Here is a 24,449-nt window from a genome sequence, read left to right as displayed (position 1 = left end):
GTTCATCAGCACTGGAATCAAGCCCGAGCCTAACACACGCCTGTACATCAAATGGCTACACTGCAGGAGGGGTTAGCAGAAGGCAAAAGGGAGAATCTCTCGTGGGTGTACAATAGGAGAGCGAAAATGGAGTAGAACCTGGGGAAGCCAATAGGGAGGAACATAACTTCCCCTATTTTAACATCTCTCCTCTGCAAAGCATTTCTTCCTCTCAGAACTTTGCTTCACCCATCCTCTAACTCCCCCTACACCAAGTGTCACATGCTGCCACATAGTTTTGATGTGAACCCTGGACTACCAAGGCAGGTTTAGGAACTTATGAGGATTTATTCTCCCCTCTCTTTTTCTCCTCCCTCTCCTGATTCTCTCCTTCCGGATCTTCTCTACCTCCTTGGTCCTTGTCATTTCCTTCCATGGATCTTCTCTGGGAATGAACAGCCAGCTTAAAACCATCAGAACAAGACAGGAGAGCAGACAGGAGACAGATTCAGCTCTAAGATGAGGCAGGAGGATGTGCTGGCCAAGGAAAACCAGTCCTGCCACCATACAGTGGCTACTTTGCTTGTATTAAATCCAGATGCTTCTTGCTCCAAGGCTGTATACAAGCATGTGCAGCTGTGATTTTGAAGGGTAATATGCCATACAAATCCCAGCAGGGCTGTTTCAACGGTCATCACCACCATGTTGTGGAAGGGTGGGACTTTCCTCGGCTAAGTGGTGGTATTGTTGGCAAAAGCAGCAGCAAGTATGTTGATGGCAATGTGCAAGGTGTATGGGGGAGGAAAGGAGGTTGAAGGGAAAGGCTTCTTTGTCCAAAGCAATGATAGGAGTGTACTTCAAAAAGTCTGTGGAAAATGGAATTAAAACACGTGCTGTAGAGCCTTCAGAGGGGTGGTATGGCTTTCCCCAACGTCTTGAGTTTACAATTCTAGCCTCTGAAAGAAAGCTGGTTGTTGAAGGCCATCAACTGGTGGAACTGTCATGCAGCCCTAGGAAATGAATACAGAGATGCTGTGTAGGTATTCGTCTGCCTTCAGCTGTTACAGGTGACTAGATTCCCAGCATGGATAATTTTGATAGGGAAAAAGGCAGCCAGCCAACACAGGAAGACATTTATTTGAGGACCTGGATTTCACTGTCCAGCTGCTTTCATCTCTGAAGTTGGGAGTTACCACAACCAAGGAATCCTGAGCTCAGATAAATGAGCCCTTGTGTTTTCTTCTGGTGTGTACACACTTCCTCAAGCCCATGCATATAATTCTCTGTTCTGATTACAAACAAAGTGTGTGCTTATTAGAAACAGCCAGAAAACACAGAGAGAGGGCAAGAGCAAATGGAGCATAAAGGAAAAATAATTTGCCTCCATTTTCCTTATCTTAGGTTAATCACTGTTCTTTTAGGTTTCTTCCTCTTTCTTCACTACACATACCTCACCAAGGGATTCAGCTCCCCTCCCTGCAGTAGCTGCTCATGAACTTGAGCCAGTGGATTGAGTGATACCTGAGGCAAGAGTAATTAAGTGCCTCTCACAACCCCTCCCCCTCTCCCTTTGGAGAGTGGCTTAAGCATGGCTTGGTCTGCTCTCAGTGTAAGAAGCACCCCCAGGAAATCATGGTAGGGGTGCAATCCTGAAACCAGCCTCTAATGGCACATGTCAAGAGTTCAGACCTAGGGCAACAGGGCACCGCTGGGAACACTGTCTGGAGCAGAAACTGGGGCTGCTGAGGCTGCAGGACAGCTGTGGGTAAGACCCCACAGTGGCTGAAGCCACAGGAAAGGCAGGACCCTGGTTAGAGAAGAGCTAGCACAGCTTAGGGAGATGTGGATTGTTGCCTTTTGTGGAGGCAGATTGGAGTCCAACAGGGCTCAAACTGATGGGGTCACAACTAGTCTAGCTGTCTGCACCTGGTGGATTCAGCACTGCCCTTGGAGTCAGGTAAACTCCATATTTTACTGGGGTGGGGGACATCTAGCCTGTGGACTATAGAAGGCCCATGAAAATGTTCGGTCAGGCATGCCAAGGTAACCACAGGTGAGAGCCAAAATTACTAATTTTTACCCTGATAATTTTGTATGGCCTGTGACTGATGTTATAAATGTCCAAATGACCACTGGCAGAAAAAAGGCTCCCCACCCATGCATCGGCCTTTAGAAAGTGAAGGTCTGATCACCATCTGTTTTCCTGGAAAAACAGTTGTACCATTCCCTTCTCTAAATGAATCTACACGTGGTATCCAAAGTCATTTGTACTCCCTGATACATGCGTGCTTTTCTCACAGGAGTCACCATGGTAGTGGATGAGTGGCTACTTCCCCCTAATACATCCACCTGAAATCTGAGAATGTGATCCTATCTGGAAAAAAGATCGTGCAGATGCAATTAAGGATACTGAGATAAGATCAGGATGAATTTAGGATGGACCTTATGACAGAGGCTGTTTTAAGCAGAAAAGGGGAGATTTGAGATGCAAAAGACGAAAAGAAGGTCATGTGAAGAACGAGGCTGAGACTTTGTCCAAAGCATGCCAAGGATGGCCGAGGATGGCCGAGGATGGCCAAGGATGGCCAAGGATGGCCAAGGATGGCCAAGAATGGCCAGTAGCTCCCAGGGTCTGAGACAGGGGAATGCAATGGATTCTTCCTAAGAGCCTCCCAAGGAACCAACCTGTGGTCATCCTGGCTGTGGACTCCCAGAGATGTCAAGGAATAATTTATCTTCTTTCAACTCAACCAGCTGGGAGAATTTTTATGGTAGTCCCAGGAAAAGAACAGACCCTCAACGAATTGGATTTCTGGTTCTGCGTGCTTCAATATCAAATGAGACCTAAGCTGAACGTTTAGAAGGTTTCCCATGACAAAAGGATGACACACCTTCACGGAAACCAGTATGTCCCACAGAAGGGACGAGAGCTCCCTGGGTGCTGACCTGACTAACCTGGGTTTGACCCAGATTATTGACAGTGCATTTTCAATAAAATACACATAAACTATGTGTGTAGGTTCATGGGCTGTAGGTGGAACTGGGGTGTGTTGGCTCACGGATGTTGCCATAATTTCCCATAACAAGTTTTAGGCAGGCAGAACAAACTTTCACTTTAAAGAACCACTATGGTTGCTCTATGGAAAATGAACTCTGATGGAGGAGACCCAAGTGGGAAGGTAGGAGAATGGCTAGGTTAGGAAAGCACTGTAATCAACACAAGAGATGCTGATAGCCCCAACTAGTTCAGTAAGATTGAAGGCTGTGGCAGGGCAAGTGTCAGAGCAGGTCAAAGGGCTCCTGGAGGGCTGCAGACAGCCTCCGTGTGTTTAGGAAAGGAGAACAGAGTGTGAAAAGAAATCAGAGGTGAGTTGACTATGCTGGAGAATTTCACATAAGTCCTTCACTCTGTGAGGCAGCAAACTTGCCAGAGTTATTACTGTCTTCCTCACTTATAGGCAAGGAGTAGAGACCAAGAAAACGATCCACAAAACACCCCTGAGTGCTAGTGCAAAGGCTAGCCTGCATCAGCAACCCTTGTTGACTCATTGTCCACTGTCCCTTCTGCTACAGACTGGTTCCAGCTCGCTCAGCGTCAGACTATCCCATGGTCAGGACCTTTGCTGGCTTCAGGGTCCTTCTAGCTGCAGCCTCTGGACTCAGAGCTCCACTGCTCAGAGCGGGCATGGCTGAGATGCACCCGTCATGGGGACAGCACAAAGCAGAAAAACAACTAGGGGCTATGTGCTTTGACACCATGGTCAATCCTGGGAGTGTAGTTCGAGAAAATAATTTGGAAAAAGAGAAAAGCAAAATCATGAAGATGCTCAAGGGTGTCTCCCTTATAATGCAGAAATATCCAAAGCTAATGGGAATGTCATGAGGGATGGCTAACTAAATTGCAGTTATGTCACCTGATGGGACATTATAAAAGCATTAAAATGCTAGTAATATACCAAGGATATAATTTTAAGCTAGGAAAAAGCATTTACAACTTTAAAAGTGCAGTAATTACAATTATATAAAATTTCATATGCATATAGATAGGGATTAGAAACAAATGTGAAGAAAAGAAAAATACAAGATTCTGAGTAACTGAATTTTTTTCTTTTACAATTATTGCATTTTACAAACAACTTTTAAAAACAAATTTCAAATTTGTGCTCAATGTCAATGTAACACCCCCTATGGATCTGTTTGGCTTTTGCTAATCTAATCAGACACTACTGAGATACAGAAGGGGCTGATCTCAAAATGTTTTTTTTTTCCCTCTCCCCTGGAAAACATTTTTTATGGCTTCTCTAACTCTGGACACTCAAGCTTTTCCAAACCTTAACAAAGAAAATATTGCCTTTCTCAGTTGGAATCTAATGTCACAGGTGCACTTTCTGTGTGGACAGAAAAAATACCCTCCCAATTTACTGTCAAAACCTCAACAAAGCCAGGACTGTAGCCTTCAAGGTGACATCAAGGGCACTGGCATCTGAGGACTGCTATGGGTCAAGATGTAAGCTTCCAACCACAGGCCAAAAAAACCCCACCAGGGCTAGGGATTGATCGCTTTCAGCTCCCTTTCAGTCTAAAACTGAGTGATACTTGTCTGACGGGATTTATAGGCTGGTGCTGCAGGAGTTCTGTGTCCCAGAAGCCTCAACAGCAAGCAAGATGAACTACTCGTGTCTCATTTGAGGAGGATTTACTCATTGACACAGGCAACTAACGCACGGCACGATTAACTGTTGTTGGAAATCAGTGACCATGAGGATGGATGGGGCAGCCTCCACACCACTGCAGAATCCCTGAGCACCATGAAATAGATGTTACCGCTGCAGCACAGCCACATCAGGTGAGGACGCAAATGTAAAACGGCCCTTAGCAATGTTTTTCTTTGCAAGACAAGAATGCGGTTGGGAATATACGATGGCATTGAGGTATCACAAAGGGAAAAAAGTTACAGGAATAATCCTAACCTCAAGAGAGGGTACATCTCTGATCCGCACAGGTCAAATAAGGATGAGAACATGAAAACGGAAAACAAATATTTTTTCTTTTCCTTTCTTCTTCGTTTTACCAAGGAACTGACTGTTCCAGTTAAAATGGGATTAGGTGATATTTGCGGGGAAAAGAAAGAGGAGGCGAATGAAGTCATCCATTTGTCAGGCACATACCATGTTAGGCACCCCACGAACTGCCAAGGTTCCTGACTTCAGAGGGCACAATCCTTTTTGCCACTGTTGTGCAGCTGTTAGAAATGCTCAGGTTTTTAGCATGAAGCGGTATTGCATTTTGTCAAATGCCTTCTCTGCATCTATTGAGATGATCATAGAGTTTTATTTTTCGGTTTGTTGAGATGGTAAGTCACAGTTACTGATTTGCGAATGTTAAACCATCCACGCATGCTAGGGGTGAATTCCACCTGATCTGGGTGAATGATCTGCCTGATTTACTGTTGGACCTTGCTGGCTCCTGCTGGCTAGAATTTTGTGGAAGTTCTTTCCATATATGTTCATCAGGGATCTCAGCCTGTAGTCCTCTTTCTCTGTTGCATCTCTAGCTTGCTCTGGTATCCAGGTGATATCGACTTCAGAATTTGGAAGGACTGCCTCCCTTTCTATTGTTTAAAATAGACCAAAAGCATAGGCAGGCAAAGCCAAAACAAACAAATGGGACTACATCAAACTAAAGAGCTTCTGTACAGCAGAGGAGATGATCAACAAAGTGAAGAATGGGAGAAAATCTTTACAAACTACACAACTGATAGAGGACTAATGTCCAGGATTTATAAAGAGCTTCAGAAACTCAATGGCAGCAAAACAAACAAACCTGTGAGGAAATGGGTCAAGGAAATGAACATTTTTCAAAAGAACAAATTCAAATGGCTAACAGACATGTGAAAAAATGCTCAGGCTCTCTAGCTGTCAGGGAAATACAAATTAAAACCAAATTGAGGCTCCACCTAACTCCAGGGAGACTGGCCCACATTCAGAACTCTACTAATAACCTGCTGGCATGGATGTGGAGAAAAAGGTACCCTCCTTCATTGTTGGTGGGAGCATAGGTTAGGACAACCACTATGCAATCAGTATGGAGAGCACTTAGAGAACTGGAAATGAACCTGCCCTATGACCCAGCTATCCCAGAAACGAGAATATATTCAAAGGAAATTAAATTGTTTTTTCACTACATGCAAAACTTTTAAAATTAAGCAAATGGGATAACTGGGTTTCATAGAGGTAACTTGCCTAAATGTAACTCATTCAGGCAGTTAAGAACTGGAATTTGAATCCAGGATAATTTGATCTGAAAGTCATGTTCTTTCCAACATGTATGATGGGTTCTTTACACATCTGTCATTACAGAACATCAGCATAAGCAAGAGGCTCATCACTGTATTATCAGAAATAGAAACACAATTAGGGAATAGATAAGTAAACCAGGGCATATGTATACAATGGACAATTATACAGTTATTTAAAAAAAAAAGATAAGCTCTTTCCATGGTGCTATAAAGTCTTCATGACTGTGATAAATTTCCTAGTGGAAAATAATAACAAATTTTTTATGTCATAGTTAAGTATAAGAAGTATGCATTTTAACAAAGATAATATAGAAAGAAAAATAGTTTTACCTGGGAAGAGATTATCAGCAATTTTCTCCTCTGATATCCAAACTTCCTGTAATATTGTTATTACCATTGGCTCAGAAGGGCTAAGATCGTGTAATCCATGCTTTGGTGGGTAGAGCACAGAACTTGTTGGCTATAACACGCATAGAGGAAGTTATAATATGTACAGGAAACACCTACAATGCTCTTGCCTTCCTGTGGCTCCATTCTTCCAACATAAAGACCATCTACATGACTGGCTCTAGCGTAGACTTTCCCAACTCTGGGATCTGCCTAAGGATGGGATCTGTAGGACTGGTCCCTTCTTCCAAGAAGTCACAGAGGGGAAGCATCATTAAAAGGAACTCCTCTTCAGAATTACAGACAGTGGGAAAAATGAAATGACATTGAGGGCTTTTAAGCATCACTGCTCTCACTGTGGCTGACACTGAATGAAGAGCTAGAGTTCTGGGCCATGGCTCAGTTCTCTAGGGCTCTGAGAAGAGCAGAAGCACATCATGCTGGAGACAGAACAGTTGGAAGATCCCAGGGCATAGCAACATCTTCAGGAAGGACAGTCTCAACACACAAGCACTTTGGGAAAAATCATAGCACAAGGTGCCTGACAGCCCTTCCTGGGATCCTCCTAGGGCAGTCTACTTGCACAGGGTGTTGACATGTTCTGTTTCTCCACACACAGGCTGTAGACAAGCTTGCAGTAAATGAGTGGAGCCTCAGGAAGATGAGCCTTCTGCCAGTGTTTGTTTGCAAACCCTGTGAATTCCTTGATCTACCACATTGATAAGATAGGAACACCTCTGACACTGACATGTCTGTATCTACTGGCAACTGGATACACAGCTGCTGGGTGAGAACTCCAGTGTCTGTAAAGCTTTTCTGGAACTTTACATCAGCTGTTTCATCTGCTTGACGGCCCTTAATGCTTAGGTCCCTGCAACAGAGTCCATACTATGATACCCACTGTCCATTTTGAAATGGAAACATGCCTAAGCACAGGATAAAAATAAGAAACAAGCATTCAGAAACGATGAAACAGACAGACCTGTCCGGATAAGCCAATGAATAAGTGCCCTTGTTCCCCATCTCCTTATTAACACTCTGAGATCTGGCTGGGGACAGCAGGCAGGCTTTCTTCTGGATACTAATCCCATTCAAATAGAAATGACAGGAGAGATTTTGAGGCCATGTCAGAGTCCAGGGGACTAGCATACATGATTGGTTGCTGATATCCATCGTAAGAATGCCGCAGGTATTACGGAAGTATGCAGCACAAACATGTCCTACATCCATATCTCCATTAAGAAATAAGAAAAATGAAACTTAAGTTTTAGAGAAAGGAGGAACCAGGCTGCCACTTCTGACGTGAAGTGTATAGATTTCTATTCAAATGTGTACATACTGTTCTCTCTCCACCTTTACATCCATTTCTATTGAACAGAGTGAGCCATTATTTGAGCACAGTTTCTACAATCAATGCAAGCACGTGGATTCCTCTGCTTGCTGCTGACAAGTGCATTGAGAGGCAGAGGGAAAATAAAAGTCCAAACTTTAACTTGCCGTTGAAAGAGATCTACATTGACTCTTATTATACTTCCAAAAGTCTCTTTCACAGTCCATGGAGATCTGTAAACACACCCCCAGTAAAGTCACTAGAAAGTAAAGTACAGTCTGCTTGTTCAAAGAAACCACAACCATCCATGACATGAGGTAGTTCTATGGAATACATGGAAACATGAATAGGCTGGCATCGTGAAAGAAAGAAAATATCATAATCTTGTCAAAGACATTGCCAACGCAGAAAAATCAGAAGGGAAACAAACTCACTAGAACATAGCTGGCATGTGACAGAGTGAGGATAGGGGTTACCTTCTGTGCATATACATTTGAATATTTAAGAGGCAGACATGGTAGTGCATCATGCTAATCCTGTGTCTGCAGCACTGGTATCCCGTACGGGCACAAGTTCATGTCCCAGCTGCTCTACTTTCCATCCAGCTTCTTGCTGATGGCCTCCCAAAACAGTGGAGGATGCCCTAAAGCACGCATCCTTCAAGGGAGACCGAGAAGAAGTTCCCTGCTTCAGAGTAGCTCAAGTCTAGCCATTGTGGCCATTTGGGGAGAGGATATCTGTCTGTAAATATGTGTTCCCAATGAAAATAAATAAATCCCCCACCCCCACACCACAAAAAAAGAAAAGAAAGAAGACACTGAGCACAGAGAGCTGAGGCAGGAGACATTATGGATATACAGGAAAAGCAGTGACACTAGAGGAAAAAGGAATGAGAGATATAAATCAGACATAAGAGAACAGTTCAAGGTTTATGTGTGAAATGTAGCATATTTCTATAAGAGGCAGTAAGACTACAGGAGACATTTAAAAATCCAAATAGAGATCAAATATTGTAAAAATGTGATTGATCACATTTTGTGTACATGCAATATCATTCTAATCAAAACTGTACCAGTTGTCTTCATTAACTTTGATAAGTAAATGCTAAAATGAAAGCACCAAGGGCAAGAACAATCTAAATGTTTCCAAAGGATGAGGAAGAGGAGTCTGCTGCACCAGGGACCAGGACTAACTGTAGATCCATAACAATTACGACTGCATGAAGCTGTGGTGTAAAGAAACCAGTGGAATAGAGCCCTCAGGGGGAATTTTTTTTTTTTGAATATGAAGAATTTTGGCATGAGTCAGAAATGGTCTGGTAGAGCACAGAAAAATAGAGGCTGTTTATTTAAAGGACCTGGGGAAATTGACCATCCATATAGAAAAAAGTAATGAGTTTTGCACTCCAGCTCCCACCACATAGAAAAATTAACTGCAGATAGGCCGAAGACTTGAATTCCAACACCAGAACTATGCAGCTTTCAGTAGAAATACAGAGATTCATCATGCTGACATTGAAAGAAATTTCTTAAGGCCACAGGATCTCTCAATTACATAAGATTGAATGAAACTCAGTCTGATTCATAGCTTTTCTAAAGATATCTTATAGCACATAAACTAGAACCCTGCATATATAACTATATGAAATAATAATATAAGTACTTTCTAAAATGTAAGAATACCAATAAGAAACATCTATGCTAGGAATTCTTAAAAGCAAATGTAAAATGGATATTATGAGCAAACTATGTGAATTTGAAAAATTGTTTCCACCAAAAATAAATTATTTCTTCCAGTTTTTTCCCGTGAAGTTTTTGAAGTACTGTCATAGAAAAGTATTATGAAATGGGCAAAAGGCATGAATCAGAAATAAAAGGCATGAATAAGAAACACAGAAAACATGCACAGGTAGGAAACACAGAGATACTCAACAATGATTGGAGGAAGTCCCAAGAAATCCATCAGTGAGTCGCAGCTCGTGCTTACATGACAGGTTAAAGGACACATCCTTTGGAATACCCCTTATTAGCGAGGACATGAGTTCACAGGGGCTCTTGTACTTTACAGGCAAGACCATAAATCATGGAAACCTGCTTCGAAAAGAATGTGGCAGATTTCTGTAAATTTGAACCCTCTTTGATTATATGACCTGCTTTCTAGATATTAACTGAAGAGGAAGTCCAACAGGCCTATAGCAGGAAGTAGGCACAAGGACACTATTGGCCAAAGTAAATGGACAAAAGCATCGAAATCCTTTCACACAGTGGAATATTAGATAGCTGCACTCATCACTCATCAATCAAGATAGAATAAAAGTGTTCCAAAGATTATACATAACTCAAAATCTTTTGTAAAGTTGAAAAGTTGATACAGAGAAATATACTTTAAATGAATGCCCATAGGTAGTAAAACTATATAAAAATAAATGAATCACACACAAGATTCTGAAGGAAGGAATGAGGATAAGTGGACATGATTATATTTACATAGTTCCTAAGTAGATACTGTCAACTGCTTATCCTGTTAGAAGACACACTATAAAAATGAGGGAATGAATAAACACAAAGCAGAGACATGCAGGGAACAAATGGGAGAATGCTTCATGCGCCTGGGAGTTAAGGTGAATCCAACTGAGGGCACCTAAGTGACAGGTCACAGCAGAGGGGCCCCCGCGTCACACTTGGTCTAATCTTCTCAAGTTATGGATTCACAAACTGAGGCCCAGGTTAGCCGAGAAAGTATTTCAAGCACATCACTGGGTAATATCGAACCATGGTCAATCTTAAATTTCATAATGAAAAAAATTCACTATTTGACTTACAGTGATAAATATTTATTTGTAAGATATAGATACAGATGTCAAAGTTGGGCAATGTCAAGTTGGGCCAGAGAAGTTAAGACAACACTTGGCATCGCCACATCCCACATTGGAATCTGAGCCAGAGTTCGCACTAGAGTGCACCCTGGACGGCTAAAGTGGCTGGGTCCCTTTGTCGAGCACAGGAGATCCTCACCGACTTCCTGGATCCTGGCTTCAGCCTGGATTAGCTCTAGCAATTGGGAAATGAACCCCCAGAGAGAAGACTTCTTAGACCATGCCAAATAAATAATTTTTTGAAAGCATGAAAAATAAGAGATGAAAAACCAGTGATTAATTGCACTGATGGTGTTAAGTACTCTGAAGAAGACCTACTATATATTATATATTGTTAATATATACATATTTTATGTATGTATGCATGCATATATGTGTCTGCATGCATAACAATATGAACAGATGCATGCATGGGTGGACTGAAACCAAGCTGAGGCCGGCCCAGGCGCCTCAGTGTCAGCTGCACAGAATCACTTTTGTTTTGTTGAATAATGAGGAAAAAAGGGTAATCCAAGGGAAAGGATCCCTTATTCTGGAGTGTGGAGAGAAAACCCCTACTCTCCCGAGACAACATACGACAAGCAATAAACCACACACCTGAATCCCAGCCTTAGGTTCTTTGGAATGGAACTTCCCCAAGTACTGTTCACAGACAACAACCCAATGATACCCTTCATTTAGGTCCCAAACACAGCCCTGTTCTGACCAAAATAGGAGGGAGCGAAGCAGCCTGTTAAAAGTGGTAAGTGCAGGCTGCAACACCCAGTCTAGGTAGAATTCAAAAAAGGGGGAACATGGTGAGACATCTGAGATGAAAAGACAGCAACTTGTGAAGTTGAAGGAGACACTTTGCAGCACCAACACTGCCCCTGGGCACAGTTTACTGTAAGGACCCGGGCAACCAGAGAGAGTTCCAGCCCTAGCTGCATGTCCGTGTGCACAGGCAGACCCCTTGCCCAGGTCCCTGGGTACATGCACCGCGCATCAAAAGAGTTTCCCTCCCATTCTGGAACATGAAGGCAAACCCACACAGTGCTAATGCACAATCAGGGTTTTATTTCCTTCCTTCGTCTAAGACTAGAACATGCATAAGGCTAAATTCAACCTGGAGATTCTTTGCCCTTTTGGGAGTGGAGGATCCAAAATTTTCCTTTAGCAAAAACTAGACAATCACTGCAAAAGCCCATGGAACACAGGTGGGAGTCTGTCCTCTGACGTCACCGGCAGGGTTAAAAAGGGACCTGGAGCCCTACAAATCCCTCAGTCATAGCAGCCCCCCAAATGGAGCAACTGTAAGGATGGGCACGGGGCAATGCAAATGGAAATCAAGAGTCAGAAACACAGTCAAAGGATCCCAGCTTCCCTCAGACCTACCAGCAAACGTACAAACATGAGGGATCTACAAAAAGTTCACCATAAAAACAAAACATTATGAACGTTTTCATACAGAAAAATACTCAGCTCTTAATTACATTTTCAGGCACTTCCCAAAGTAACCCAGTGCATACATGTGCCAGTGTGCAACTACAAAACTCATGGAAGTGTAAGTTCTTACACAAACCCACACGTGTACATCACAGGAACAATTTCCTCGCAGCCACCCCTGCCGTTTTTCTACAACTGAACTGAATGATTCATGCGTACTGTGAAAACTGTCCCATTGCCAAGAGAACAAAATTTGCTATGTGTTAGGTAACATGTGCTCTGCTTTTGTCGATTTCCACTGTCACATTATCTAGCTCCATACAAATATCTGTTGTAACAGAAAAAAAAAAAAAAAGAATGGAACACCCAAGGCAAATATATAGGTATTCTCGATATTCCAAAAGTAGCTGATAGGCATTGCTAATGGACCCACTTACAAAAATGCAACTTATTCACAGCACAATACAACTTCTTCTCCTCCTAGATTGAGTGCCAGAAATAATTCTTTTCAACCATACTTCTTTTATTGAAGCACCTGTCAGCTTCCTGTCAGCCTGGATGAACTGTGTATGACATCCACCCAGGGATGCTTGTATCTCTCAAGTCTGTGGAAGGAAAACCTCCAATGGAGGGTGAGTGACGAGTTGCAGACTACATGAAATGGCTCCTGGACATCCCAGGGCCCTGACTTTTCAGATTCAGGGAAAGCATCTGGGCAAGTACACGGAGTTTAGAATGTGCATATGTCTTTTTTAGTCTTACGAAAATAAGATCAGAAATAGTTTTGTCTATCCAAGAGAGGTGAAGTCTGGGCTGAACTCCAGCATCCGACCTACATGGTATCATCAGGGAAATGGTGAAGGTTAAGGACAGAATGCCACTTCCCTGTCCATCTTTAATGACTAGCAACCTTGATGGACTTGAACCTTAGAGAAAATCAGCACTCACAGCATGTGCCTGTGTGAGTCAGCGAGAGTGGACCATCAGATAAAAGTGGGGTCTGGCAGAGTGTGAACAAAGATGTAGTTAGTGTGGATCAAGACTGTTTATGGGGTGGGCGCTCAGTCAGCAGAGCACAGCTGAGGACTGCACACTATTCATGGCAGGCAATGGTTTTTTGTTTCCTACACATTAGAATACCCCTAAGGAACTTGAAAAAAAAAGAATCACATAGATAGAACCCTCCCCAGAGATTTTGATCTACATAGATTGCAACGAGGCCAGCACACCCATCTATCCACCATCCAAGCATTCATCCATCCACCTACTATTTATCTGCATTTCCTCAGGCTCACAAGTTATGATTTTGAAACAGAAAGATCAGTTTTAGGCTCACAGCAAAATGAAGCCAAAACTGTCTCAAAGATGATTTAATCTTCATTCAAGCTGGAGAAGCAGTGTGGCTCAGACACACTGACAAAACAACTGAGCCACTGCAGGGCTTGACCCCTCCTAGGGCTAACAGTCCCAGGAGCACTGGGCGGTAACTAGGTGTACAATGTAATTGCGGATGTAGAAAATTGTCCCATAGCAGCAAGATGCTGGGAGAAGACAATCAGGAATGCCCGTTTTGGACACAGTGGACAAGAGGGGGAATGTCTCTTGGAAATGAAGAATAAGAAATAAGTGGTGATGAGGACTATGAAGGGAAGAGAATGGTAGGCAGAAGGAACGCTATTCCCAGGGGAACCGGGTAAGCTGGAGGGGATGGCAGAAAGTTGGCAGAGAAGCCAGAACCCTGGAAGTCATGGGAAGAGAGTTGGAGAAGCAGATGAGACAGGAACAGCCAGAGCCCCCAAGTGTCTTACAGTTAAGTGGAGCTCAGAGCAGAAAAGCACAATGTCCAGATTTGCCTTTGAAGATGGTATGACTGGCTGCAATGCCAAGTGGACTTAGGGAAGCATGGGCTAGGTTGGGCAGGGAGGGACTGAAATGGTCTCAGCCTCCAATTGGAGCTCAGCACAGGATGTGGTGGTGGTGACGGGGTCACTGGACCTGACAGGGCCTAGCTTCTGGAAGATGAGCCATGTGGCAGCTGGAAGCAATAGGTGACACATCCATATCTGGCTTGAACAATTAACAAGAAACAAGAACTTTTAGTTACCAGCATGACTCGAGTTACACTCAATAGCGGTCTGCATTATGCAAATTGCATCTTCTAATTAACATAGCTCTGGTTTTGAATTATGCAAATTATTGTCTGGGGCTGTATTAGTCACGATCCAGCTGATCCCTTCCTGCCCAGACTACCTCCTACCCAGCTGGACCACAGCCATTTCTCCCTGTTGGACCTTCCTGAACCAAAGTCATGAACGAATCTGGAGTCTGTGAGCCCTAAGCGAGGGTCCCTGTGGCCAAACTGAAGTGCAGGAAGGTGTGCCCATCCATCGAAAGACAGGCCACAAACTCCCATGCATCCTTCTCTTGGAGAGCTTGTTTTTGCACTTTGGCACGCAGCTGGCACCCTCTTCCACAAATCTTTGTGTCTGTTCCTGTCCTGTTTAGAACTCCTATCTGTCTCAGAACAGGCACCTGCTTTCCTGCACACAGTGCTCACTGCTGGCATGCAGAGTCCTGGGCCCTGTGTTTTGGGTTTAGATTGAATCCAACCATGCTCAGGCTGGAAAAACGCTGATGGCCCTCCCACCCATCACACCTTTTAAAAGTGCTTCCCCACTCGAATGCCTTGCCTTGTTTTATAGAGGTGACATCTGTGTTTTATTTAACTCTAAATGCCAGGCACCTAGAAGCGCTTGTGAGATAAATGTCAGTCAACTCTAGTATAATCAAGACACCCATTTCTGCCTCATTAGGGTCTTCTCATTCTCTTCAAGCCGTTCAGATTTTTACACCGTAATTAGAAACTCCGTGATTTTGACTGCTAAAAAGAACGGCTTACTGGGAAGCTTCACATGTCTGAATTTTAAAGATTTTCACACTTCGTTATCCCAGTTGCAAGTGTAACATCTTCTGGCCCAAATCCCTCACACTGCGCAATTTTTATTTTTGGACAGTGAGGAGAACAATTAATTGAATTGAAACACATATTGATTACTGTTTTTCATGAACTCTGAACAGCTTGGTTCTGAATGATTTTATTGAAGAAATGTTTTTTTTTAGACAACTGTTGTTGGCTGGATTATTTCTCTGGTGGCCTCATTCTGGCTGAAGTGCCTGTCTGTTGCAGCGACTGGCTGAGTTTCTGGTGAATCATGGTTATTCCTTAGAGCTGCGGAAGAGAGGAAGAGCCCACAGCACACTTCCTCATATCCAGTCCCTGAATGGGGGAATCCTAGAAGCTCATTCTGATCCAAGAGCAGGGCTCTGGAAGAGTCTATGCAAATGATCTATTTTGCATAATTTGGGCCCCACACAAACAGGGATATTCCTTAAGAGTTCATCAAATAGCCACTCTAGTCAACCAATGGCTATGAAATTGTCATCAGACAGAGCTGTCCGCACAAGCTGTTGCTTCCTTACTGCCTGTATCAATTCCTATGCAGATCCACATTGTAATGTTTTACAAAATCTCTTAGACCAAGTGTTTTGCATGCTTTATATGCCCAAGGGTCACCTGGAGTCTTGTTAATGAGGATTCTGAGTCAGTGAGTCCGCGGTGAGACTTGAGATTCCGCATTGCCAACACGGTCCCAAGTGATGTTAACACCGCTTGTTGGTGGAAAACCAACCTCTCTCTGCGCACTGCCACTTTATCAGGGGAATGACCACAGCAGTGTTTTCCGTACCTCCCACTCCAGCGCAAGATCCCCAAAGACCTGATGCCACGGTCTGGTAGATATTAATGCTTCCAGAGGCAGCAGAGGAGAATCCAGCCTCCCCGGGCTCGCTCTCTCAGTAGACAGACAGAAGTTGTGGTTGCTATAAAACCAGGTTGTTTCACAGCCAAGGGCAGCCAACAGGGTCAGGACCCAACTCCCACCTGTTAGAGATGGACAGCTCAGAACTGAGCAGGCCACAGCTCCAAGGAGTCAGTCCACTGATGTATGAACTGGTTAAAGCAAGAGGGTTTCACAGCTGCATTAGCAGCAAGAAATCAGCCTGTAAAACAAAGCTTTCACATCCATTGCCTGGGTGCGAGGTCCTTCAACGAACAGCCAAGCCATCACCACAGCACCAGAGACGACGGACACGTCGTTGCCTCCAGGTGCGTCATCCAGATGTCCTCGGGTTGCTTGGGGACCCGTGGTCTGTTATCTATACTATAGCTAGGTAGTCTCAGAATGCACATCTGTTCCTTCATTCCTCTGCATTAAACCGCTTAGACCCCTCCATTCCTCTGAGGATAAAGAACACACTCTAAGAACCTGCCACACCCAGTGGTCCCAGCATGGTCTCCTCACTCTGCTCCACACTCACAGAGCCTCAGCCCCTCTGACTTCCAGCCCGATCAAAGGGATTCCCATGGCAGGTCCTGGACATGGGCTTCCTCAAATGCCATGACTCCCTGGGCCCAATGACTCTGGTCAGCTCAACGGCAGAGTTCTGAAACCAAAGTGATTCCAAAACGAGGTATTACCTCTGATTGTGTGGGTTAACCTGATTCTTACTCAAGTAAATCCTGGAACAGCCTACTACCTTCAGATTATAGAGAGGGCAAATGGGACTTAATCAGAACCATTAGCTGGGGGTAAGGTGAGGTACAATGACCCAAGGATGGGTGTGGAAGTGGTAATTTGGACTCACAGAAAGAATATTTCATTTTTAGACTATTTTAGCATACTGTGTTGGGTGATATTTACATTGTTCTAGTAATGAAACTCCTCTCCCCAGCCTCGTTTATTTGGTCTTTTGTTTGGGATTTTTGGGCTGTCCATACGAAAGTAGGGGCAATCTTGGACTTTCATTTGTGCTACATTGTTTTCCCTCAAATAAAACACTCCTTCTGAGGTCAGAAGAGGGTGATTTATAATTTATGGGTGTCTCTCTCCAAATTACAACCAGAGCCTAATTTTTAAAAATCAAACTGGCTTCAACTAATTAAATTTGGAAATTGCCTCATAAACACATACTTTGTTATAAGTATCTTTAAAAGTAAGGTCTGCCATTTACTGTGGGGGCAGAATTGGGCAGAGCCCAGCACGAAGGGGACATTCACCTTGCTCGGTAGGACATAACCCTTATGTCAAGTGCCAGGATATTCAAGACTGCTGTTCTCTAGAGCCATGCTTCCCAACCCTCACTGCCCATAGGAATCACACTACAATCTTTCCAAACCTGAAATTCAGATTCAAAGGCCTGAGGTGCACACTTCTCACCAGCTTCCTGTGGATGCTGATGCTGGTGTTCTATGGACCCCACCGAGCTCTAGCAAGGACAGGAAACTGGTTCCCGAGCTCAGGTCGGATTTTCCACTTTGGCTACAAGACCTGGACTTTTCTGCTTCACCTCTCTGCTCTTCAGCCTCCTCATTTTTATGTCATGATAATATCTAATATTTAAAATGTTATTTCTAAACACCAAATAGCATGTTAAACACATCATTTGACCCTAACAGAAATCCTATAAAATAGTTCTTTTTTTAAAAATTTTCCAGTTCTTTTTCCCCGCCCCCCACATGAGAAACCTGAAGTTTTGAGGAGTTCCCTGATGTAGTGAAGGTCACAGAAGCAAATAAATATCAGATCTGGGATTCAAATCTAGGCTACCCGATCTCAAAAAGTCAACATTCTTACCTTCAGGTGCTAATTAGCTTGGCATGAACATAATCATAGGCATGTGTTTTGTTTCAAACAGAATGAGGGAAGCACACATCTTCCCTAGCTCCTTTCCAGGCAACCCCTGTAAACGCCATGGATTCTCAGAGAGCGGAAAAGGCACACCAACAAGTCAGTTGGTTCCATTTTTTAAAATCATAGTTTAAGTGGTGGCCAAAATATATGTGGGGTTATCTCACCAGCACTGTCTTCAGTAGGTTCACCAGGGGGATGCCAACATGCCTGGCACCTGATCTTTGAAAATTCACAAGGTGCTGGGTTCACACTGCTCCCATCTGTGTGCACTTCCCTGCCTGAACGTCCATACAGTACACACACAGATGCCTCAATTTTAGGGGCTATTGCTCAGAGAGCCTCTCTTATACAAATTCCATCAGGCCTCCCTCCACATATTTTTTTTCTTATTATACATGATTCCATCAGAGAAAAATATGTGTATATATATTACTCCCAAAGAAGAAGTCTGTGTAAGAGCTCTTGCTCCCTTGCAAGTGCAGGCAGGTGCACAGGGCGCAGGGCCTTTCATTACAAAGGCTTTACCAATCCAAGGTAGAATACGCCTTTAATGTTGGCACAGAGGATGCTTAATGTAATGGTACCCAGTAATTTCATGCCTATCCATGTTTCACAAGATTAGGAGGCCACATGTCATCTTTATTTTAGAGAGAGAGAGAAAGAGAAATTGTAGTCTCTGACTTACAAAGCATGGCCCAAAGCTTTGAAATGATTGGATTTTGTTTTGGTTTCATTTCCACGCCCTGTCTCCCCTGGCAAAGTGGACTGGCATGAGACCTTCTCTGTTCACACGGCAGCTCCAGGAAGATGTTTCCCAGGTGTTTGGCCACCTGCCATATGATGACTCTCCATGTCCTCCCGTACACCGACTCTGAGCTGCACCATACCCTTCACAATGTCTGACATGGATGCTAGCTCTTCTCCTGAAGCACGTTAGCTTTAGCCAAACAAGGTGTTTCTCTAGCACTTTATGCAACAATCTATATAATCTCCTCTCTGCAAGCTTGAAGAACTATTCTTGTCTCCTTAGAGAGCTTATGCATCTATCAGATTAATCCTGAATATTCCTCCCTCATCAAATGTTGACTCATCCCATGCATAGAGATGCCGCCTTATACAAAGGTTATCACCCCCTGCCAAAGCCCACTCGCTGTGGGCGCAGGTTTCTACAGGATCAGGGGCTAAAGCCCCTCTCCACCATCTAAACTTGGGGATCTCTGTACTTTTCCCCTCCACAGATACTGAAAAATCAATTATCACTTTAATTTTTCTGATGAAGAAATTGTCTTGGAAGAGGAGGGCTCTGTCAAAGCTAACTTAAGACTCCTTAGATACTGGGCTTCCCCCTTCCAGCTGGACACCTACACTCTTGCTCTTCCAAAGTCATGATGAGAGATGGGAGAAGAATCCATCTAATCCACATCTCAATACTTGAGTCTTGGTTGGGTCAGTTTTTTCGGAGATTTTTTGTTTGTTTGCTTTGGAAGGGACTTCTTTGTCACTTGTTTTAGTTCTAGATGTGTTCAGGAAGCTGCATTATCCTGGTTTGATGGGAACAAGCTTGCCTGAACAACTTTTGATGTGATGAGGCCGTGCTATTACTTTGGACAATATTACCTGGGTGACAGTAAACTGTTTTAGGAACCAGCAATGTTAAGCTTAAGAATCTTACATTCCTAGGGAAGAAAAGATGTTGGGTGTATGGCCAAATCCCAAGGACTGATGTGAGTGCAATGGATATCACGTGATTCCCCCAATGAACTATAAACGTCCTGATGGGCAGGTAGCGGTATGTCAGACTCCTTGAGTTCTGAAGAGGTGGATTCTTCTCATAACCTCCATACCTGGCACAAGCATATCCAGATTTCCTAAATTCACACAGACCATCATCACACGCATTTGAACACCGTAAAAGCAGGTTCTTTTGACTAAGTGCTCACTCTTTGATGAGGATTTTACATACATTATCTCACTTAAGCCAGCGGAACTGTTTGCCCTGTGTTCTTCCCATCCCGTTGCCTACTGTGTTAACAGAAGGACTATGCACAGCGGTGTATCACCCACCTTTTCATTTTCAGGAGTTTACCAGCGTGGGGCTGAGCAAACAGAAGAAAGCTGAATGAACAGGTGCAGCACAAGGGCTTCCTTACCTCATACAGAGTGATGACCCCATTGGTCTCATTGGGAGGTTTCCACTGGATGTACATCTTCTCCTCAAAAGGACCTCCCTGGATTGATTCCAGGGGAACAGCTCCTGGAACTAGAGAAGGGAAGACAAATGAGTTCAATGTCATCTTCCATGTCACTTCTTGAGCCCCTGACCCATAACAGAGGTTAGTAAAGTTTCTATAAAGAACCACACAGGGCCTAGTTTAGATTTGATAGTTTATCCCAAACTGCAACTACTCAACCCTCCCATGGTGCCATATATACAATTCCAACAAATGTATGTGACTGTATTATAACAAGACACTCAGGTTTCCGGACACCGTCTGAGAAGGCTGACAGCTTTTCACCTGCAGACACGGCACATCAGTGTTCTGACCAGTCAGGAGGACCAGTTAGCAGGCTTTGGCCCTATCAGCAGGCAGAAGTCTGGAATTAGGTTTTTGTCTTAGAACTGCTACTTGAGGAAGGCAAAGTCAACTTTTTTCATCCTTTTACTATCTTATTCTAATTCTCCCAAGTTGTCTCCAACTTTACCAAGTGCTTATGCAAATTCTTAATTCCAGAGTCCAGGAATGGGTGACAAGGATGTAACCCCAATGAGAAGAAGCTGTGTGCTGCTGAGTCTCTCCTTTTTTTTTAAAGATTTTACTTATTTATTGGAAAGTCAGATATACAGAGAGGAGGAGAGACAGAGAGGAAGAGCTTCCATCTGATGATTCACTCTCCAAGTGAGCACAACAGCCAATGCTATGCCGGTCTGAAGCCAGGATCCAGGAACTTTTTCTGGGTATCCCACACGGGTGCAGGGTCCCAAGGCTTTTGGGTCATCCTCAACTGCTTTCCCAGGCCACAAGCAGGGAGCTGGATGGGAAGTGGAGCTGCCGGGATTAGAACCGGCGCCCTTATGGGATTCTGGTGCACTCAAGGCAAGGACTTCAGCCGCTAGGCCATGCCGCTGGACCCATGTTTCTCATGTTTGTTATAGCGTACAGCTTTGTACAGTACTTTTGCTTAGATGAACTGGTGAATAAATGACTTTTGCCATTCCCCCAGCCCAAGCCCTCCAAGGGCTGCCTCTGCAACAGAAGTGGCTTCTCAGCAGCATCCTATAAATGTCTAGAAGATGCTGAACCAGAAAACAAATGATCTCCAAAACTTTCAGGTATAACTCCCAAAGCAATCATGAATTTGGGGAAATTATTACCAGATTTATTTATAGCTCAGCATTAAGAAAGCTTTTATTCTAAAAGGTACTTTTCCTAAGAACTCTTTGATCAGAATTTTACATACATTATTTCATTTAAGCCACAAAACAGCTCAGCCCAGTATGTACTATCTGCTTTTTGCAATGAAAAAACTGAAGCTCAGAAAATTAAACAACTTCTCAAGGTCATACGGCTCTTAAGCTGCAAAGAAGAAACAAAACACCTGTCTGAGCTTCAAAGCATATACTCTTAATCATCACGCAATGCCTCTCTAGATATAGCCTTGGCCATATGTTGCAATCCACTCCCCAATGTTAAAATATATTTAGCTTTTCTCTATGGACATGATGCATAGAATTTGTTGGGTAGTACGCCTATACCAAAAGGTCAGAAAAAGGCACTCATTAATCCCCTACATGAAGATAGTTTCCCAGTATGTTATGGAAATGAGATACACAAACATGTCATGTTCTTAAAAATCTTAGCAACTTTGGTGCTTGAATAAGGAAACAAGATCCGCAATAATATCCTTAATTGTTCTTTCTGAGGTCTTTGTTTTTTAATGCTTTGTGTGGGAGAGGGTCGTTCCCTGGTACATGCAACAATCCTTTATCACTGGACAGTAAAGTTGGTTTGAATTCTTTATGATTATGCTTAATGTTGGAGTAAGCATTTACATGTATAATTATGCACATGTAACTCTGCTGCTAATGTCCCCAAGATAAATTTTTGTAAATTAGCTTACTGGGCTTAAGCAGATGAACTATTTTGCTTGTAAGACATGTAATACATTTTTCCCAGATTGCCTTTTCAAGAGTTGGTTGGATTTTGAACTTCTCAACAGAAGACTATGCTTAGTCCTAATCCTTGCCAACACTATTTTAAAAATTAAGTGTGTGTGTGTGTGTGTGTGTGTGTGTGTGTTTTAGAATACTGGAGTGTGCAGATTTTTGTCAGTTTAATTAGCCATTTGCACTGAGTCTTCTATGAAGAAGCTCTCTATATCCTGTGCTCATTTTCCCATATGGCTTTTCAGTTTGTGTTCACCTTTGTCTTATAGGTTTATAACTACAACCTCTTTTTTTAGATATAATTTCTGTGCACAGGTTAGATTTTCTCTTCTTACATATTTTCTAAAGCTCTTAGCCATGCCAATATTTAATTCATCCAATATCTTGCTGCTTTTTCTCTATTCACTCTGCCCTCCACAAATACTGATTTCATATGATCATGGGATTATAATGGGCACTGGGGATGAACCCATAACAAAGGTAGATACATAGTCAAATGTTTAAAGAAGCTTGTGTTCTGGAAACACATACATACATTAACTAATTACACCAATGATTTACTCACTAAGGTTGTAACTGGAACTGAGGTGTAAGCACGTAGAACCAGAAGAATATCAGAGAAAATCTCGTCTGGGTGAATCAAGATACTGAGCAGCAAATAAGCTAGAGCGGATCAGTATGCAGAAACTACTGGGGCAAAAGGGAAGAGTGTTGGATCCTAGTAGAAAAGTTTTACAAGGTCCAAGGTCAAAGGTAGAAGGAGAAAAAAACAGTTACTAAGCTGCTTTGGTCATTCTGGGGAGGAAGCACCATGTCTAGTGTATCAGTGCTAAGATTCAGAAGAGAATTAGACAGACTTGGGGATGCTAAACTAGCATGACTTGGCGACGATGGTTAATGGTGAGCAAAGGAAGGGATGTGTCAGGATGGACCAGCCCTGTTTCTATGCAATAGGGGAATCAATAGTTAACTCATACAGATGGAATCTTACAGGATGCCCAGTTTCTGAGATAAGTTAGCTTTTCTCATCTTTATCTCTTGAAGTGTACACAGAATACCCAAATAGTGTTCTTAAGGATCAGTTGCATATTCAAGATCCTAAGCAGAGATCAGGGCAGAAATGCAGGTCTAGGACTAAGGAGAGAGGGAATCTGATCTTAACAATGATGAGGAAAACAGAGGAGAAATTTGGAGGGAGTGCCTAGAGGCAAACAGAGACAGTGGACTGTCATTGTACCACGCAAGAGAAAACCAAGGCTCAAGAACGGACCAGCCAACAGGTGTCAGAAGGGGTAGTTTTAAAATCTTCCATCCATTGGTTCACTCCTCAAGCGACCATAGTAGCCAGTCAGCCAGAGCTGAGTTGATCCGAAACCAGAAGCTTCTTCCAAGTATCCCACAGGAGTGCAGAGTCCCAAGGCTTTAGGCCATCCTCTACTGCTTTTCCAGGCCCTAAACAGGGAGCTGAAAGGGAAGTAGAGCACCTGGGACACAAACCAGTGCCCTTATGTGATCCTGGCATATGTAATGCAAAGACTTGAACTATAAGGCTACTGGGCCGGCCCCAAACTTACACATTCTTGACACTTGCTATTAATATTAAAAAAGAAATCAAGCTTAGCAGCAAACACTGCTGTCCCACTCAATATTTTATCTTAAGGGTGTGGGAGCAAATTGGATGTTCACACAGGGCAAGAAAGAAGTGCAACAAGGTCAACATTTCTAACACAATCCTTCCAACAATGGAAGACAGCAAGTTGACAAACACCCAGTGGCTGAGTAATTCTGAGCTATGCCCTACTAATCCTTAGGAAATTATCTCAAACACTATAACCACATTGATGACAACCACACTGACAGTAATGACTTCCATCCTACTGTGAACTGTTAATTTTATACAATACATGAAAATGATTTACTAGGAAAGTAAAAGTGAAATTTTACATAAGCCAAGATATGAGCTCCTTTCATAAAGTAGTTAAATATACATATATATAAAGTATATATGCATATATTATATACTTAGAGTATTTATATGCTTATCTTGTAATGGATCAGAAAGTGTTAATAAAGCAGTGTTGGTTCTTAGCTCATATCTGGAATGACACTGTTCTAAAATGCAACCGGGGGGTCAGTATGGCAGCACAGTAGGCTAAGCCTTTACTCACATCCCAGATGGGCCCCACGTTGTAGCCCGGCTGCTGCCCTTCTGATGCCCCTCATTGCTTATGGACTGGGAA

General features: G+C 43.2%; 1 protein-coding gene across 3 annotated transcripts in view; it reads right to left on the bottom strand.

The window, feature by feature from the left end:
- Nucleotides 1–24,449, bottom strand: part of PTPRT (protein tyrosine phosphatase receptor type T) — a 918,862-nt gene that overhangs the window by 287,100 nt on the left and 607,313 nt on the right. For all 3 annotated transcript variants that reach the window (XM_040981459.1, XM_040981457.1, XM_040981458.1), the window contains exon 9: nucleotides 20,195–20,304. In XM_040981459.1, the coding sequence (XP_040837393.1) occupies nucleotides 20,195–20,304 (110 nt within the window). The remainder of the gene's footprint in view (nucleotides 1–20,194; nucleotides 20,305–24,449) is intronic.

This window comes from Ochotona curzoniae, unplaced genomic scaffold (assembly GCF_017591425.1).
Source record: "Ochotona curzoniae isolate NIBS_2020 unplaced genomic scaffold, NIBS_Ocur_1.0 contig_3520, whole genome shotgun sequence".
Classification (NCBI taxonomy): Eukaryota; Metazoa; Chordata; class Mammalia; order Lagomorpha; family Ochotonidae; genus Ochotona; species Ochotona curzoniae.
The sequence above is the reverse complement of the archived record's forward strand: the minus strand, read 5'-3'. Positions and strand labels throughout refer to the sequence as shown.